The following is a 20,902-nucleotide window of genomic DNA, read 5'->3' on the forward strand; positions in this document are numbered from 1 at the left end:
TGACATAATTAAAATTGTGGGTGAACATGAACTAAGATGAACTAACAATGAGCAATACTTCTACAACATTTATTAATCTTAGTTAATCTCAACATTTACTAATACATTTTGAGATCAAAATGTGTATTTGTTAACATTATTTAATACACTGAACTAACATGAATATAAACATTTTCATTAACAAAGGCTAATAAAACATATATTGTTCATTGTTAATTCATTTAGTTTTAATGCATTAACTAATGTAAACAAATTAAACCTTATTGTAATGTTACCAAGACATTTCAACAACCAATAATAGAACAAAAAATCAAGTCAGTTCTGGTAGGTCACATTAGTCAAGCTCTCACCAGTGCCTCTCAGCTGATCCACGTCTACCTACAGGAATATGACGCCTATCACTGTATACATATAAGCTCCTTCAGTATTATCAGCAGCTATCGCGTTTCTCAGGAGCTAATTACCTTCCTCCATCCCCAGCTCCTCATCTCGTCCAGTCAGTAAGGCATTCTGATTCCCCCTGAATCAGAATAAATTCTCGATTCTCGATTTAATGATATCTGCATTCATTCATGCTCCCTGCTCTTATCCATGCTAGGCTGTCCTGACAGAATTATACACAAGTTCAATTGTAATAGGAGAAGCAACCAAAATGAGAATTTTCAACTCCAACTTGAAGTCTGTTCTCCTATATGGGTCAGAGACATGGAGAATGACCAAGCGCACACTGCAGAAGATCCAGACTTTCACCAATGGATGCCTAAGGCGCATATTCAAGATCTGGTGGCCTGACCGTACCAACAATGAGGAGCTCTGGCAAAGAGCCAATCAAGAAAGCCATCACTCAGTAGATAGGGAGGAGAAAGTGGGGCTGGATTGGACACACATTACGTAAACCAATGAGTAATGTGTTGACACGCCAGTCCCTCACTTGGAACCCTCAAGGAAGACGAAAGAGAGGACAGCCCAAGAACAGCTGGAGGTGAGACACTGAGACAGAGCTGAAGGGGAGTGGTATCACCTGGACTCAAATAGAAAAGACAGCCCAAGACCGTGCCCGCTGCAGAATTGTTGTCGATGGCCTTTGCTCTAGGAGGAGCGATGGGCCTAAGTAAATAAGTACAATTGTAATAGGCTATATAATAATAATAATAATAATGATAATAAATGGGACATTTATCAACTTAACACTCTTTTTTTTTTTTTTTTTTATATATTTTTTTTTTCTTTTGAACAAATTTAGGTTTAACAAACAAGAACAGAAAAACAGAGAACAAAGCTCAGCACAATATAGATCTGGACAGCATACATCTGGACAATATGCAGGACATATGACACAATACAAATAAAAATGATTAATCTATAGCGACGCCATTCAATATAGATGCAACAGTAGAGTTGGTAAAACGAAGATAGGGAGTCCAACTATTTAAGAAACGTCCTTTTGTGGAATGAAGAAGGCAAGTTAGGTATTCCAAAGGAAAGAGCTCCATGATGAGTTTATGCCAAGATGTTTTAGAAGGAGGTTTGTCGCTAATCCACGACAGGAAAATGTTCTTGCGTGCAGCATAGGTGAGAATATCATACAGTCTGCCTGAACCAGGACTGATTTTACTGTCCCTACACGCCTTGGATAAAAGCGTCAGCTAAATGAATATCCCAAGAGCAGCGAGACAGGATCACAGGTCAAAACAGTTCCAAAAATAGCACTCATATCTTCCAGAATATCTTGCCAGTATGACTGAATTTTAGGACAGTACCAAACACAATGAGTATATGTACCCAACGCAGTTTTGCATTTCAGGCAATCAGGAGAGGTATGAGGATACATGTTATGTCTTTTGCTAGGAAATATTTGCAATCTGTGAATAATTTTAAACTGTAACAACCTGGCGCGATTACAGACAGATATCCGTTTTGTTTGATTACAGATGACATCCCATTTCTCCTTATCAATAGCTACACCCAATTCAGTTTGCCATGTAAGTGCTGCGTCTGAGACTGCCAGTATGACAGATGTCTGGTTAAGCACATTATAAAAAGAAGTGATCACCTTCTTAACTGGACATTTAAGTAGTAATTTTTCTATTAGAGATAAAGAGGCTTCAGAAGCAAATGTAGTTTTTTTGAATATAAAATCTCGCACTTGGAGATATCTAAAAAAATGAGAGACAGGGAGGTTATATTTAGCCTGAATTTGTTCAAATGAGGATAAGGAGGATCCCACAAACAAATCACACATCTTTTTAATTCCTTGGCGTGTCCAGATATCATAACCTGTATCTGTCATGCCTGGTTCAAAGTCAGGGTTTCCTTGCACTGGGGAAAGCAAAGGAGTCAGTAAAGATCTTCCCTCCAACTTACGCACTGCAAACCATGCTTTAACAGTATTAACAACTATAGGGTTGTTATTGCACAAAGTCCTTACAGACTTTATATTCTTACAGGATAAAAGACCGAGCAATGAGCAGTGAGTATGAAACTTTTCTAGACATAACCAAACAGAGGTGGGATCCTCCTTTACCCATTCGGCTACAAACCTCAAATGTGATGCCAGTTGATACAATCTGAAGTTAGGCACATCCACCCCCCCTTTTGACGTAGGTAACTGTAACTTGGAAAATTTAAGCCTGGGTTTTCTTTTATTCCAAATAAATTCACTCAACCAGCTGTTAAGTAGTTTCAGTACTTTGTTTGAAAGTAGTAAGGGGATCATCTGTAAGGGGTAGAGTAATCTAGGAAGAACGTTCATCTTAATAAGAGATACCCTACCAAGCAAAGATAAGGGAAGAGAGCACCACCTTTGTAAATCTCTTTTTATGACATCTAGTAGAGGAGTGTAATTAGCCTTAAACATTTGGTGAAACATAGGGGTGATATGGATACCTAGATACACAAAACCAGACAGGGACCAACGAAATGGAAAAGGTACAAGGGAATTAGTCATTCCTCTGAGAGCCCCCAGAGGCATCGCAAGAGATTTAGAAAAGTTTATTTTATAACCCGAAAATGTTCCAAATTGGCGAAATAATTTGATGAGACGGGAAATAGTTGAAGCTGGTTCTGATATATATAATAAAATATCATCCGCGTACTGAAAACCCTAATAAGTTGATTGAACTCAATTGATTTGAGTAAACTCGTTCCCTCAATTTAATTGAGTAATGGGTTCTCCCAAAACGTGCATATTTAAGTTTCCTTAACTTGGTGCTTATGTAGACTTGACTTAAATTGTTTAGTTCACCAAACTTGACGATTATTGAATGTACTTAAACAATAAAGTTCACTTAACTTAGTGTTAATTTCAAGTGTACTTGTATATTTAAGTAAACTCAACAAGAAAATTTAACTGAAATTAGAATTCTAAATTTAATTCAAAATTTTAAAGTTATAATTTTTGACTCTAAGCTTTGTGCACACTGCACTTAGATAAAACAATGAACAACATATTGATCCTTTGAGTCTTTATTGACCAAAATGTCAAATGGAAATGAGTCACACCCTGTACATAACTCTAAAGGTGGCAACACTGTCCAACATTAAGTAGTGAACTACATCAATTGTACAACTCTAATCAATTAGACATTACACTTAAGTCTCACATTTGTGTTAATGTACTGACCAAATTTGCACAATATTACAGTACAAACTATACTGTAATTGAAATATTGTCACAAACACACTGTAGAGGTAGCAACAATGGTAACAATATACAAAATTAACTGCACATTAATTATAGAACTTTGAGCATTTAACAATTTAAACCATTTTTTCCTTCATAAATGAATAATGGAGTAAATCGAGGGGAAAAAACAAAACATTGTCAGTGATATTAAAGTCTCACTGTGACGTTTTTTAAACAAATATTTTCTGGGTCACAAACTGAAGAGGTAGTAACAATGGTAACAATATACCATATTATTTCTTGCAAATCATTTGTAGAACATTCTCACAGTGGTGTTAAAGTCTCACAGTGACGCTTTTTTAAACAAAAAGCTGGTTTGCCAAAGACTGCAATTTAGGCTTGAGAGAATTCTGTCCCATTGACATTAGCACACGCTGGATGAAATCAAACATGTTGGCAAGTGATTTTGGGTAATTCAGGTCTAGTGCGTAGATCAGACCGAAGAGGAGACACATAGCCTGTGGGAGGTCCTGCATTTTTTCCATCACCACTTGACCTTCAAGTATTATCCCAATCGTAGTAGTTGAATGCAAGGAATTGGGGGGCTGGAGTTCAGTGTCCTCAAATAAGATGCCCACTGGCCACTGGCACATCAAGGATGGAGTTGCGATGATCAGACACCTAGTGAAAAAACAGGCATAAATAGAGTATTGCGATCAAGAATCAAATGTTTATCAATGCATGTTTATCAGAACGTGCACTAGATTTATTAAAAACACAAATAACTAACCCTAATCCCAAATTATATGGACAAGTATGCATTTGAAAATGTACATGTTTCCAGCAAAGACAATACTTTTTTATAAGTATGCAGTATAAATTATGTTTATTCATTTGAAGACTTGACCACATTTGTATTTTAAAGGAATAGTTCACCCAAACATGAAAATGCACTCACTCTCAGGCCATTCAATATATAGAGGAGGTTTTTTTTTTTTTTTTTTTTTTTTTTATCTGAAAAGATTTGGAGAACTGTAGCAACACATCACTTGCTCACAAATTGATCAATCAGAAATGTATCATGAAAATATTGTCAAAAACTGGTGAAACTGACAAAGTTTGCCCGGGAAAAATAACCCACATGGTCTAAGCAGTAGCTGCCATGTTCTTTCTTGCACAGAAAAAAAGATCATCAAACATGTATCTCACAGGTAAAGAAATAAGCTGTTGACATTTCAATAATCATACCATCACAAAATCATGAAGAAAATATCGTTAATTAATGTCGAGGTTGTCAAAGTTTGACCAGAAAAAAACCATCACTAACGTTAACTGGTATAACGTAGTATAGTAGCTGCCATGTTCTTTTGCCGAGAAATACACGATTACACAATGATTAAGTTTATATTTTACTAATTACTAATAAAATAAAGAATCGTTTGATATCGCAGTTATCATATCATCACAAAACCATCAATAAAATAACGTTAATTAGTGGCTAACGTTATGTTGGAAAAGTTTGACCAGGAAATATTGTAATTAATGTTATGGCTGCGTTCTCTTTTATTATAGAACCGTGCAAGGATTTAAATAAACATATTTCAGTTTTAAAAAGTCACACAAAATAACTTTATATCTTAATAATTGTACTTACCGAGAATGGCACACCCCGTGACCGTCTTGAAATTTGCACTGGTGTCAGCAACAGACGATGCGAAAATCACCAATTTTGTAATCCACCAATCAGTGCATTAGTTCTCTTGTTGCCAGGCAGAACCGCTTGCGTGGCCAATCGCATCAAAGGAAGACCAGAGAGAGCCATTTTAATTAAACCAATTTGAAATGAATTTGATTTAACTTTAAAATGTGTCGTCGCTATATTTCTGTTATTTTGTATATTTTTTAATGAGACTTGGGAGGTGGCTGTGAGGAACTATTTCATGCATTTTGGCACATGGCATATATGTGCACGTCACGTGCCTGTTTACAAATGTATGAGCTTGTATTAAAAGGCTATACTGAGTGAAAACTGCAACCCCCAGTATTACAAAAACTCTTGTATATGGGTATTAAAGTTTATTTATCAAGTTTAAAGTATCAGTTTTTTTTATTTAAAAAAAAAAATGTTTTTTAATAAAAATCAGTTTATTTCCATTACGATCAATAATTGTAATATAATGAAAGCCATTTGTTTTCTGGTAAAATAAGAATGACACCTTGCACTCGAATAAAGCATGTATGAATGTATTATCATTTCACAGTCAAGAAAACAACATTTGTGAAAATGACCTTTTGTGAGGATTAATCATGATTTTGAGCTCAAAGCACTTGAAATCTTAAGTTTATGTATTTTGAAGGTAAATAAGTTATTTGAACTTATATTTTTGAGTGACAGGGCCAAAATGCTAAATTTAAAGTAATGTTTAGCATAGGCGGAGTTTGACATTCGAGCCAGGGGGGGCAAAAAAAAAAAAAAAAAAAAAAAAAATCATTGTAGCAGCTGGGACCTATAGAAGCTTGTTTCCGCCACTGAATAATAAATAAATAACAATAATTGCGACCCCTATAAAGTCGCAAAATGGGAGATATAAAGTCAGAATTGCGTGATATAAAGTCGCAATTGGGAGATATAAATCCAGAATTGCCTGATATAAGTCGCAATTGCGTGTTATAAAGTCAGAATTGTGAGATATAAACTATTCTGAGGTAAAATAAAAAAAAGTTTTTTTATCGACTTTTTATCTCACAATTGCGACATCTCGCAATTCTGACTTTATTTCTCAGAGATATAAAGTCAGAATTGTGTGAAATAAAGTCGCAATTGCGTGTTATAAAGTCAGAATTGCGTGATATAAGTCGCAATTGCGAGAAAAAAAGTCAGAATTCTGACTTTATAACACGCAATTGCGACTTTATTTCACGCAATTCTGACTTTATATCTCTGAGAAATAAAGTCAGAATTGCGAGATGTCGCAAAATGAGATAAAAAGTCACAATTATCTTTTAAAATGTTTTATTTTGTGGCGGAAACAAGCTTCCATAGGGACCTGCATGGCCTATCAATTGGGGAACTCAGCACTAGCACATACTGTATGGACAAAACAAACATGCTAAATAAACACATATTTATTTTTAACCCAAGAAAAAACAGTACAACAATACAATCATATTTGTAAACAGGTAGAACTTCGCCACTTGACTTCGCATCGCATCTTCGTTCGGACACAATTGGGATCAATGAAATGTGGACCACTTTTGCACTGTTAAAATATTATCTTCAACCAAAACGAAAAGATTTTTAAGGTTTTTCTTTCCTTTTTTCAAAACACATTGTGGCAATGAGAGTGAATAAAAAACAAGTTATATTTCGCATTTTGTTGTACTTCATGAAACATTTAAAACATTTTGAGAGGGAAAAATGAACACAATACTCTCCACTTTTTAAACATATTGAACAGCATATTGAAAACAGTGTGTTGAGTTTCTCCAGCTTAAGCAGTTATTTGGCAGAGAAATAAAACTTACAGACCTAGACATTATCCAGACTAGTGCAACAGTAATTTTCGTTTTTTGCGTCCTGCATATGCGTCGATAATGGTCTCAGGTGAGAGCATAGCGATGAGAGCTTGGTCGTAATGTCGCTTTCGATGTGAAGTCACATGACCCAGAGCCCCGAATTTTTTTTTTTTTTTTTTTTTTTTACTAAAGCAGTAGGCCTATATGAAATCAGATGTATTACCTACCACCATTTAGTTGTTTTGTGTTATTTAAAATATTTATAATATATATTTTTTTTAAAACAATGCAATTTTTATTTTATTTTTTAAATGTAATTACCCGTTTCACCAGGGGGGGCAATGCTCCCCCTGCCCCCCCGCAAACTCCGCGCCTGATGTTTAGTCAAGTACACTTGATTGTTTAAGTAAAGACAACATTAGGGTTTACAGTGTAGAGAAATTTTATGTTGAGTGTCGCCAGCGCTAATTCCTTTTATTAATAAATCTTGCCTGACGGCCGCAGCCAGGGGCTCAATCGCCAGGGCAAAGAGGGAGGGGCTGAGAGGACAGCCTTGGCGTGTCGAGCGGTAAAGTGAGAAACTGTTAGACCTACAGCCATTAGTGATAACTGAAGCTAAAGGGTTATTATACAGCAAACCAATCCACCTTATAAATGTCTCTCCTAAATTAAACTTATGTAAAATATGATGCAAATAAGGCCACTCAACACGGTCGAAGGCCTTTTCCGCATCAAGTGAGATGATTAGACTTTCGATATTCTGAGTTTGACATATATTAATAATATTTAAGAGTCGTCTTACATTGTGGCTAGAACTTCTTCCCTTGATAAACCCCGTCTGGTCTTCCTTGATTATGACAGGCAAAACTTTTTCGAGTCGGAGCGCTAGTATCTTAGAAAGTAACTTAAGATCCTGGTTTAACAAAGCGATGGGCCTGTAATTAGAACAGTGATCTGCGTTCTTGCCCTTTTTAAGGATAACTGTGATGTCTGCCTCTCTCAAAGATTGAGGTAGAAGGCCAGATGTAAAAGAATGCTCTAGCATAGTCAAAAAAGGGTCCAATAGCACATGGTGGAACTCTTTATAAAAATCGCCATTCAAGCCATCCGGCCCGGGCGCCTTCCCTGATTGTAATGCTTTAAGTGCAAACAGTGCTTCATCTTTAGTAATAGGTGCATTTAATTCAACCTTCTGAGTTTCAGAAATAGTAGGAAGCATTATTTGGGACAGAAAATGTTCCATATCCACAGAGGCCCCTGGGGGAAGATCTGATTTATAAAGTTGTGAGTAAAATTCTCTGAAAATATTATTTATGTTTTTATTATCAAAATAACGAATACCGGCAGTATCAACTATTGAGGTGATTGTTTGAGGATCTGATTGGAATTTAGTCAAGTAAGATAGATACTTGCTGGGTTTATCACCAAATTCATATAGTCGCTGTCTAGAAAAGAGAATAGAACTCTTAGCCCGTTGAGTTAACAAAGCGTCTAATGCGGCTTGCAAAGCGCATTTATTTTGTAATAATAATGGGTCGGATGATGAAGTTAACGTTTTCTCAATATCCTTTAAATCTTTCTCAAGCTTTGACTGGAGCTCTGATTGCCTTCGTTTCTTAGAGGCAGAATAGCCAATTACTAAACCTCTGATATATGTTTTTGAAGTCTCCCAAAGTAGAGAGGGGTCTTCAGTAGACTGTAAATTTATATCCATAAAGATTTTAAATTCACTGGTCATATAAGATACAAATTTCTCATCTCTTAGAAGGCGTGAATCAAATCTCCATCTCCTGGTTCCTGCAAAATGTCCAACAGTAGTCAATTTCAGACAAACCATAGCATGATCACTAACAACAATGTTCCCGATTTCGCAAGATGAGACATATTGAATGAGGGACTTCGGGACAAATAAATAATCTATACGAGTGTGGCATTTATGAGGAGGGGAGTAAAATGTAAATTGTTTGTCGGATAGGTGTAAAGTTCGCCAAACATCGAGAAAGCTCATCTCATCACATTTCGCAGATAGGGCACTGGCCTGGTTTGTTAAAGCAGAGCTACGCGAGGGATGCTTATCGATTAGGGGATTGAGCAAGCAGTTAAAGTCACCCCCCACTAAAGCTACAGATGACGATATTTCTGTAAATTCTAAAAATGCTTTTGTTAAAAGATCAGGAGAATAATTAGGAGGGCAGTAGAGATTCATCACAGTAGTTTCTTCTCCCTGTAAGATTCCCTTAATGATAACATATCTTCCACGTGTGTCCTTGATACACGTCTTTAAATGAAATGGTATTTTCTTACTTATAAGTATTACAACACCCCTGCTGCTGGTGGTGAAAGAGGAAAAGTAAACCTGGCTAATCCAACCATATTTTAATCTAAGATGCTCACTATCATTAAGATGCGATTCCTGAAGCAGCGCCACATCAATTTTCTCCTTTTTTAGTAAAGCAAATACTTTTCTCTGTTTAACCCTGCCTCGCAAACCCCTCACATTCCATGAACAAAATTTGACGTTATTATTTGACATTATCAAGATTATTAATATAACATGTAATCAAAACTTGCACAATAAAGCAATTTCGACAACCTAGTAATGATGCATCGTAAAATAAAAAAAATAACCAGATCAGAGCTGAGCATAACGACCAACCAAACCTCACTAAACATGAGGGGAAAAAAAGAACAGCAAAGGGCAATAGTAGAAGAAAAGGAAAAATGTAAAATTGTAAAGTACAGTAGAAAACTATAACATAAAAGTTATTTTGTGGGGAGACTTCCCCCAGATTTTATGGGGGCCACCTTTTTAGAATGCGCCCTAAAGAGGTGCATAAATACTTGCCAGAACTGATACAAAACGTGGTAGGGACAAAAGCAAGCGCCCGCGAGTAAATATGTGATCAAATCTTAATGCAGATCGCTATCTCAACCGATATTAGTAGTATAAAACACATGCAAGCGGGTAATATAAATGAAATCTTAAACACAACAGGGACTGACTTGCAGTCTTCATAAGATGGATGTGTGAACACACACATGATATAACCCACCGCGTCATAGTAAATAAACGTTCCTCAACCTTGGTTTGCAACACTGGACACAAAAGAAAAAACATCGGCCGGCGAAAGGAATGTTTTCTTTATCCCGTTGAACGACACCTGTAGCTTCGCTGGATAGAGCATGGAGTATTGTGCGCCAATATCGCCCATAGTAATGTCGCCTTCCGCCGCTTTCCGTCGCGCTGCCGCCATCACTCTCTGCTTATCTGGAAACGAGTGGAATCTGACAATGACCGGGCGCGGCCGCTGGCCATCCCCGGGTTTGGGTGCGAGGGAGCGGTGTGCACGCTCAAGCTTGACACGGCCACCCTTCATATCCACGCCAAGGAAAGTTGGGAGCCAGCGTTCAAAAAAACCTGGAGCATTTTCGCCTTCTGTGTCTTCAGGGATATTAAAGATACATATATTCTTTCGCCGTCCCCTGTTTTCCAAATCGTCAATATGGTCAGCGAAGGCCTTGACTTTCTCCTCTAGGGCCTGTGTTTTAGCAGCGAAAGGCTCGGTAGCCGTTTCTAGCTGTAGTATTCTGGCTTCCGCTTCCTCCAGGCGCTCATTAGCTCGTGTCAGCTCGGTTGTATGTGACGCGACTGTTTTCGCCAAAGGATCCAGCTTTTCGCTGATTTGGAGCATGATCTTTTTTGTCATTTCCTCAAAAGCTTTAGCAAGCCCGGGCTCCAGTTCAGGTTCAGACGGGTTGCTGCTGTTTTCGACGTCTTGTTCGCCATGTTGAACTAAAACTGTGGCCGAGGTGTCCATAGCCTGTTGATCCAATTTGACGTTCTTTCGCTTACTGGAGGGCATCGTTTCGTGTTGTTTAGTCCAAAAGTGTTCCAAAGTCATAATACAGCGTCAGCATTTGCAAAAAGAGGGAAATATCTAACGAAATATTGCAAAATGTTTGGGCGCCCGCGGAACTCCCGCAAACACGTCTGTCTTTTATGCCGCCATCACGTGTCCCCCCCAACTTAACACTCTTGAAAAGAACAGTTTACTTTTCAGTCCCATTGTTTCATTGCATTCTTATAAAAAAAATACTCTATATCTTCTCTAAATGAAAAGGAAATGTAAAGGGCTCTTTGAAATCTTTCAACTGTTCTGTGAGATTTCGGAGGGCCATTTCTGCATTGTCCTCCTCCATTTTGAGGAAAAGAAGCTCTTCCACGGGGCCCCTGAACACGGAAGTATCCTTTTCACGGCCAATTTCATGTGTCTGATTATTGGGAGTTCCTTCATTAGAAAATGGCAAATAAATAATAATAAAAGCTTGTTGGCCGTGTGTTTTGGAGGTTTTCTGTCCTGTAACACATGGTGTGTTGAGATGTAGTGAGCTGGAGAGAAAGGAGATAGACTTTCAGAGAAAACTCCAAAGTTCGAGAATTAGTGCCCACCATTTCCTTATATTTGAAAAGGCATGCTTTAAGACAGAAATATAAAGAAAACATTAAATATCAACTGTAACAATAGCATGAAATCCATGCAATTACTTGAGCTGAATTCAGTTCTTCTGGATTTAGTCAGTTTATTCGTGTAATCACAGACTTGATGATGGTGAGATCAGATCATACCGGCTGTTTTACAAAAATCTCACTGGACTATAACAATTAATGGCAAAAGGAATGTTTGGAAGTGTAAACTGATATTTCCCACTGACACACGTAGCAAAAGATATAAATAACTGGCAAAATATGATAAATAGATGGTCTTTTGTGGCTGTTCGAACACATGAGCGTTTACACTGGGAAAGCAATTCGGTCAAATGCGTTTTTTTACCTCTGGAAGTGGTGGAAAATGGACAAGCTCAAATAATTGTATACCCCGTTTACACCTGTATTTAGCGTCGGCCATGTCATCCGAACGATCGAAACGCATATTAATACCAGGAGAAAACAGGACCTTAGACATTTCATACTTTTTACCTTAATAGAGCAACATATCATGGGAGATACAACTCATGAAATCTATCAAAATATATCAAAAAAAGAAAAAGAAAAAACTCGTTTGACCATGTTTTACTCAAGTCCAGATGATATTAAAAGTGACATGAAATGATGTTTTGCTGATTATTTTCCACTACTGATTAAGAGTCCAAATGTACGCAGTCAGTAAAGTTGTGAAAGAGTATTAAACATGATCCTGCATTTCAGCATTGCAGTTTTAATATAGTAATTTTGTCTGTGTCGCCATTGTTTGTGTTTTCTAAATTCACATTATAAAAAGGAGAAAAAGAAAGAAAGAAATGAAAAGAATACTTAAATGATACATGTACAAACACAAACAGGCATAAACAGAAGATATAACAGATGTGCCTCTCTGTTATGTATCCATTTTACTTTGTGATACGACGTCTTCATTCACTGTGAGTTTCATGGTGAGTTTGTTTAAAATCACTTTTCATTATAAGCCAGTTACTATAAAATATATGATCTTTGTGAAATACATTTCACAATTTTTTATAAGAAACAAAGGTCAGGGATTAAATCACATGTGCTCTAGCTTTATTTTGGGGGAGGTGTGTGTGTGTGTGTGTGTGTGTGTGTGTGTGTGTGTGTGTGTGTGTGTGTGTGTGTCATGTGACACGGCGCAGGTTTCTGTCAGGTCCTGTAAGCGAATGTATAAGGCTTCCTTGTAACATACAGACAGATTCTGTTAGTTGTCTTTCGTTAGTCGAACGAAGTAGTCAGAGTGAAACATGTCTGGAAGAGGCAAAGGCGGTAAAGGACTCGGAAAAGGAGGCGCTAAGCGTCACCGTAAAGTTTTGCGTGATAACATCCAGGGAATTACCAAACCCGCCATTCGTCGTCTGGCTCGCCGCGGCGGCGTCAAGCGCATCTCCGGTCTGATCTACGAGGAGACCCGCGGAGTGTTGAAGGTGTTCCTGGAGAACGTGATCCGCGATGCCGTCACCTACACCGAGCACGCCAAGAGAAAGACCGTCACCGCCATGGATGTTGTGTACGCGCTGAAGAGACAAGGACGCACCCTGTACGGCTTCGGCGGATAAACGCCTGACACCGGGAGAAACCACACAAACCCAACGGCTCTTTTAAGAGCCACACACTCTGCCACATAAAGAGTCAATGTTTTGATTATATCAGCCGTAGAATCAAGTATAAAACGTTTTGTTAACTGAGTCCAGGATGAACTCCACCAAATAACTTTTTATAGTAATCAAGACCGTATCAACATATTTGTATTTTTTAACAGATAACACCTATAACATTTGTTTGTGTTGCACATGTTAATCACTTGAATCTAATTTCATTTACGAAATTAACAAAAAAGCAATTAGACCAAAACAGTTCTACAGTTAGCAGAAGTGAGGATGTAGAAAATGTTACTCAAACTGTCAAATGAGCTTATATTTTCTTTTTTTTTTCTTTTTTTGTCATTTCAACATCTCAACAATAGTTTCCTGACTACCCACAGTTTGTTTTTTTCCACACACTTTTTTTTTTCTTTTTCTCCCCAACTCCCTCAGTGGATTTATAAGGGGTTTTAAAATTATTCGATGATGCAAAATATTGAAACCGTTTATCAATAAAATAAAATGAAAGAGCGGGAAACGAAACAACGGGGAATCTTGGGGAGTTGTGGGCGGGACTACTATTTATCCGCCTGTGATTGGCCCTCGTGATGCTTTGAGTTGTCCAATGAAGTACGAGTTTATAGGTTTGGTCTATGAAAACAGACAATCGGAGAATTCTCGTATCGCTTTGAAAATTAGCATAGGGCAGTGAATAAATACCTCTGTGTCGCACTGAAGGGAACATTACTTTGTCAGTCTTTTGATCTCGCATCATCATGCCTGAACCAGCAAAGTCCGCGCCTAAGAAAGGCTCAAAGAAGGCCGTCACCAAGACCGCCAGTAAGGGAGGAAAGAAGCGCAGAAAGTCCAGGAAGGAGAGCTATGCTATCTATGTCTACAAAGTCCTGAAGCAGGTTCATCCTGACACCGGCATCTCCTCCAAGGCGATGGGCATCATGAACTCTTTCGTCAACGACATCTTCGAGCGCATCGCCGGTGAGTCGTCTCGCCTCGCGCACTACAACAAGCGCTCCACCATCACTTCTAGAGAGATCCAGACCGCCGTGCGTCTGCTGCTGCCCGGAGAGCTGGCCAAACACGCCGTGTCCGAGGGCACAAAGGCCGTCACCAAATATACCAGCTCAAAGTGAGGCGTGCCTGATTTCAACTACCCCAAAGGCTCTTTTAAGAGCCACCCATCTTCTCTGATAGAGAGCTTTTTTTTTTTTTTTTTTATACACATATATATATATATATATATATATATATATATATATATATATATATATAGCTCTTAATTCTATGAGAATTTTAATTAATCTGCCAATATAAACGCAGACAACATTGGCTGAGGCTGAGCACGTTTCAGAACCCTAATCCATCTCTTTCTTTCTCAATTTAAAAATTTGAAAGTGAGGTTGTGTATTTTTCTTCCTTGCTCCTTTTATACATTTGTTGTATACATAGAGCATTTGTTTCCAGAAAATGAACACTGGTAAAACAATAATAATTTTGCATCAGGAATATAGATACTTTAGTTATTTTTGAAAAATAACTTAAGATCAAATACGAGCAATGACTTTGCTAGTAATGCCAGTGACAATATCTTATTGTTCATTAAATTTACATGCTAAATAAGTTATAGTATGAGCACTAGCTGTTTATTTGAACTAAAATAGATAAGAGGGCCACCACTCCCTTTATAAGTTAATTGTTGAATCTAGTTGAAACAACAATTTAATATTAAGTTAATATCAATTTATTTGTGTTTATGCTACAATTTAAGTTCATTTAACTCAATGTTGTTTGTTGGTTGAAGATAATTTAATTAGAAGTTGTGATAACAGTTTGATTGATGCAAAATTCTTAATTTGCTTTTAAGAGTTTATGTGGACTGGACTGAAAAATCCACAATACTTTTGAGAAAAAATAAAAGAAAAAAGCCTGTACCAAATCCAATGTGTGGATAATTCCGCTGTGAAAAAGTCTGCAGATGAGTGGAAATAACGCTGGACTGGAGAGATTAGCAAAATGCAGACCATATAATTTACTGACTAGGTTTTTGAGAGACTTAAAAAAATGGTCAAATACAATATTCACAAACGCAAATGACTAAAGATGTACAGTGTACGAAAATAAACTGTGAATATCATAGCAAAAATCAATTACTTCTGATTCTTATATCTTTTTTGATACAAAGCATTGCTCTATACGTTATGGTCAGTGCTTAATATGTCAATTCTGAGGTTGGGGTTGTGCCTGATTATGACCATGAAGAAATGAGAAGCCAGAGGAAATGGATTTGAGGCAATGTTTATTCATTGGAACAAAATAAAGATAAACATTGTTTGCATCAACATCTTTATGCATAGACTCTGTTTGCACATGTTACTTACTCACTCTTAATGGAAAGCCGTAACAATCTGAGTTCCTCTTTAAAGTACTTAATGCAAGTTATTTGTTTTCCAATGTATTGACTGATAGCTCTCCTGTCCTCATGTTGAGAAAAAATCATGAGTAAGTGCAGAGGCATTGTGTGCGCTGTGAACATGATGCTTATTGTAGTTCTATGTGAGCAGGCATTTGCACATCTCACAAAAACACATTCCGTATATTATCCTTTATGTAGCCTAAGCAATAAGGTACGAGAGGCTGTGCTGTATCGTGAATAATTCACGGCTGAAGGGCGTTGTTAGGCACGACCATAGACTGTAAAAAAAATATGGACATAGTGTCCGTGACGTCACCCGTAGGTTTCTGAAGAGCATTTTTGAAGCTAAAAGTGGGCGGAGCCGGCCGTCGCCATCTTGGCAGAGCGCATGCGTCACTCCTGGATAACAGAAAAAGGGCAAAGAGGCGGGGTGTGGGTGGAGCTAAGGTGCCTGGATGCTGAATCCACCGATCGAGCTTGCTTAGGCTTAGGAGCTAATGCTATATGCTACTGGCCTCGTGCTAAAGTGACAGCTGACTTGAAGAAGTAAAGCCAATAGTTAAAGTTCATGTTTTTGCCCTTCGAAATACTATAATAGTTAAAAGACATAGCTAAAAGTGAGACTGTGTGTGTCATGACTCGTAATGCTGTATTATTCTGCCAGTTAAAAATGTATTATGCTGTAACTTGTAACTGTAACTGTAACAATATTGCTCTGAGCCTGTGACAGTGATTCATGTACATAGATGTACATGACACCTAACCCCAGCTGCTCCCGACGAGCTGGGTGGCGCCTTGCATGGCTGACACCGCCGTCGGTGTATGAATGTGTGAGTGAATGGGTGAATGTGAGGCTATGTAAAGCGCTTTGGTGGCCATAGGTCTGTGAAAGCGCTATATAAATGCAGTCCATAGATGTCAGCCATCGCGCAAGTCAAGTTTGTAGAGAGCTTTATTCAGGCCATTTTAAATTCTGATTTTGGCTGCCTCTAAAATGGGTCAAACCATAGAAATTACCTAAGAAGTTCAAGTAAATGCGCAAGAAATCCACGCTCATTCAAGGATGTGCATTTATATGGATGGAGAGAGCACTAACACCTGTAGGATTTCATCTGACGGTACTTTTTATTTAACACTAAAAAGTTGAATAAGCATATATAGTCTATCTGTTCCGTGAGAGCAACAGTACCGCAGAAGGAGTGTAGTCTCTATATATCTATAGACGTCTTTAAACCTGAAAACTCCAAAAAGCAACTAAATTGTCAGACGTCCATGAGTGCATGTTCACAGAGGAAAACAACTGAAAAACAGCGCTGGTTGTTCTCTCGATACTCGACAATGACAGAATCCAACGATGTGGGCGAAGGCATAATGCGTGTATTAAATTGTATGAAATAATCCCGAAAAAAGCTACCCTGGAAATCCAGAGTTCTCGCGAGAGCACAAATTGAATTCGCGAGTTTACTCTGGCGTTGAGTAATCATGCTCATTAAATATGCCCTTGTATCCGATTCCGAGCTACACCAATCACATCGGGTTATCTGATATAGGCGGGCCAGAGGCGAGCTAAACAGATGAGGACAGCGCTGTGACGTCAAAGTCATTAGTAAACATTGCAAGATGGCTATGTGTTGCACGTTGTAAGGAGATTTACAGTCAAAGACCCAGAACCAGAAATGATTAATTAAGACAAGAGTCAGAATTATAATAAATTAAAGAAAAGTTTTACTGAAGATAGTTTGCAGTTTCATCAGCAGAAGTCAGCTTCAAGACTCACACGGATTTCGTAGGCCGCCCCTCTTACAGTTACAAAGATCACAGCAATTATACCCATCACCTCTGACGGTTTGCTTCAGGTTGAATGATTCTCATTGGCTAAGAAATAGATAAACATAATTTTCCACACATTCCAGATAGACTGAAGCATATCTCCATCGATTATGCAGCTGACACTCGGACCCTGAAGTTAGGCACGTCGTGACCTTCCAGGTCGCAGATGTGGGTTGCTGGGCGCCAGCATGTCCAGAACAACAACTCAGTCAATCTCCAATAATGCCAATGGTTCCTTAACCTGTAACGAAAAAGACTAACACACACACACCGATGAACAGCTTTTCCAAGGTTGGATTTGGATAGGCTTTAACTAATAAACAGGAGAGTTTTCTCAAAACATCAAGATAATACATTCTCTTCTTTCTCTCAAGGAGAGGACACTTTAATCTAACACAGTAAAGACTTTAGCTACGAAATGTTCACTCAAACTATTGGTTCCAATGACCCGTGTGACCTAGTTGTCAGAGTACCCTAGAAAAACAGATGTACGTATTGACACATGTTGAAGACCTTTCTCAACCAAAACATCTTTCCATATTTCATTTCTGGAAGCCAGGATAAATAAGCAAGCACTGTTACTGCATTCAGATATCAAACACAGACATAAGAGAATAATACATGAAAAGAACATTTCAGTAATCACACTGGTAACTTCTATAACAAAGTAAAATTTCATAAGCCTAGAGAAGTCATTCAACTCATGTGATGTTTAGAAGGAAAAATATTGATTAATACTTGATTATAATCACTCATTAGATATACATTGAAGCAGCAATGGATTCCAAAATCCACCCCCTTCAATGTTGTAGTCTACACACTTAGCCGACGCCGTCGTGAGCATTTATACTTCTGTGTTCTGTCTGTGTTGCTCTGCAATAACACAGCCGAAACGTTAGTTGGCGGTGGGTTTTCAATGTTCCACTGTGTTTAGTTTCTTGGCAGCTGTTTTGAGTTTAGGTTACTACAAGCAATGGCGACTGAAACAGAGACGGATCATGTTGGAGTTGGAGCTTATCGAGGTGGAAAAACAGTTTATTTTAGTGGAATTACTAAAACTAAAATGCAGAAACGAGAGAAGGCGTCGGAGGAGATAGTACGTGCGCCCCATGAACCAGTTGAGGCAGAGGGAGGGTGCATTTTCTGTGCTTGTCCGGCCACTGAGAGACATGGACGAGGAAATGCATTTCAGGATATTTCCGGATATCGGCCGGTAGATTCGACAATTTGGTTTGTCGTGTGCAGCCATTTATCGTACATCAGTGTACGCACAGTATGCAGAGACTGGCAAACACCCTTTGAATTTTAGCTTCAGGTTAAAGGCAACATGCTGTAGCAGCTAGCTACAAACTGTCGTCAAGCACAGTGTCTTTCATAGTGTCCGAGCCGGTATGTAAAGCTTTGTGGAAAGCACTGCAGTCAGTTTCTTCCCTGCCCTTCAGTTGCACAATGGGAAAATATTGCTGCTGACTTTTGGTGACTGTGGAACTTTCCAAAATGTGTTGGCAGCGTAGACAGAAAGCATGTCGACATAAAAACACCACCGCACGCCAGGAGCGACTACTACACCTATAAGGGCACACACTCCATTGTTCTGATGGCTACCTGCGACTCCAGATATCACTTCACCATGGTGGATGTAGGGGGATACGGACTGGAAAGTGACGGTGGTGTCTTCAAGGAGAGCCGATTTAGTTCTATGCCTCTTGAACACAAACTAAACCTGCACTACCCTTACGAAAAAGAAGTTTATTCAAGTGTTCTATTAGTATACTTCTTTTAAACTAAAAATAAGAAAGTATACATTCAGTCGACATTTTATATACTTCTTAAAAATAAACTTAAAATTACACTTAAGTGTACTTGACTTGTACTGAGAGAAACGTCCAAGTATATTTGGCCTGTTCTTGTCCTCTGTCACGAATCCGGTCTGTGGCCTTCTGCCCGATAGCCACCAGAGGTCGCTTCTCCATGTTGACTCTCACACCACACAGCACACTGGACTGCATTTCCCATCATCCATTGCACGGACGACACACACAGCTGATTACACTAATCACGCTCACAGCTGAGAATTATCTCACAATCACTATCACCCAATAACACACACTTTATAAGCCTGGGACTTTCTCTCTGTGAGCGCCGAGTATTGTTTAGCGCTTATCCTAGCGATAGCTACTCTACGGAGCCGAGTTGCCTTGCCTTGCCTTGCCTTGCCTTGCCTTGCCTTGCCTTGCCTTGCCTTGCCTTGCCTTGCCTTGCCTTGCCTTGCCTTGCCTTGCCTTGCCTTGCCTTGCCTTGCCTTGCCTTGCCTCTCATTTGGATCTTTGCTTGTGTACCTGGATTGTCTCTCTGCCTGGCCCTGTTGGATATTGTTCGCTAATCGTAGACCCACGCTTGCCCTAGGATCTCTCTTGTGTCTTGCCCGAACTATACCTGTTTGCCGTTGTCTGACCCTGCCTGTTTACTATGTTTCTAAATAAAAGTTTGCACATGGATCCGCACGCCTCATGTCTTGTTCACCCTGTATCATCCTCAATCTTTTGATCGAGATATACTTAAACATATAATTAAGTATTCAAAGTATACTTGGCTTGCAGTTGTGTTAACTCTTTTGATCAAGTAGCCTATTAAATATACTTAGCAGCAATGGCAGAGAGTGATTTTTGCAGGTTGTGAAAAAAAAAAGAAAGTGTGTGGTATTTACACCCACTCGAGCGATTTGTTTGCTAAACTAAAAAGTTTGAAGTTAAAAAGATGAACATTGATCATTGCCGAGAAATTCCAAATCCAATTTTGCCTTTTCTAATTCCACTTTACCCTGTTCAGAACGCAGTTTCAACTTCTCGTGATCCATCTGTAAAAGTAGCAGCTCTTTTTGTTGTTCAAAAGACAAATTACTTTTTAATTCAGATGCAACTGGTACATATTCCTTCATCTCAGTGTCTAATAAACCTTTTTCAATCAACAAAATTTTCAAAGCTATTTTAACATTTTCTTTGAGCCTTTTATATTTAATCACAATTTCATAACGTTCGGCAATACTTAATAATTGCTCTTTAGTACACCTGTCCAAAAATGTATGCGAAGGTGAACTAACAAACTCATCAATATCAGCCATGCTAAAAATCACCAGAATAATTTAATTAGCACAGTGCAATTAAATAACGAGAGTTTTCCCTCTACCTACCAGTACCTGTACCTAACTCAACCCTAGTCTTCATGCGATTACCGGTGGGGGGTATTTATGCACTGTAGCCCGCTGGGTGAAAAACGCAACTAGTCAAACCAGCGACGCCTTCAACACCACGGATGTGCTCCCGAGATAATTACTACTACCCACTTTCACCGCAACACTACACAAAAATAACAAATCCGACATGTCCCAAAAGAAACATGCCGCTATACCTATC

The 20,902-nt window shown here is 38.5% G+C and overlaps 2 protein-coding genes across 2 annotated transcripts; both read left to right on the forward strand.

The window, feature by feature from the left end:
- The first annotated feature begins 12,858 nt into the window (after positions 1-12,858).
- LOC309490575 (histone H4) lies at positions 12,859-13,268 on the forward strand. Its single transcript, XM_082159810.1, has one exon. The coding sequence runs from the start codon at positions 12,893-12,895 to the stop codon at positions 13,202-13,204; it is 312 nt and encodes a 103-aa protein (XP_082015936.1). The 5' UTR covers positions 12,859-12,892; the 3' UTR covers positions 13,205-13,268.
- A 700-nt stretch (positions 13,269-13,968) lies between these two features.
- Positions 13,969-14,424, forward strand: LOC309490560 (histone H2B-like). The gene has a single exon (XM_082159796.1). It carries the CDS (start codon positions 14,005-14,007, stop codon positions 14,377-14,379), a length of 375 nt encoding a protein of 124 aa, XP_082015922.1. The 5' UTR covers positions 13,969-14,004; the 3' UTR covers positions 14,380-14,424.
- The last annotated feature ends 6,478 nt before the right edge of the window (positions 14,425-20,902 follow it).

Source organism: Leuciscus leuciscus (assembly GCF_965113295.1).
Source record: "Leuciscus leuciscus genome assembly, chromosome: 25".
Lineage (NCBI taxonomy): Eukaryota > Metazoa > Chordata > Actinopteri > Cypriniformes > Leuciscidae > Leuciscus > Leuciscus leuciscus.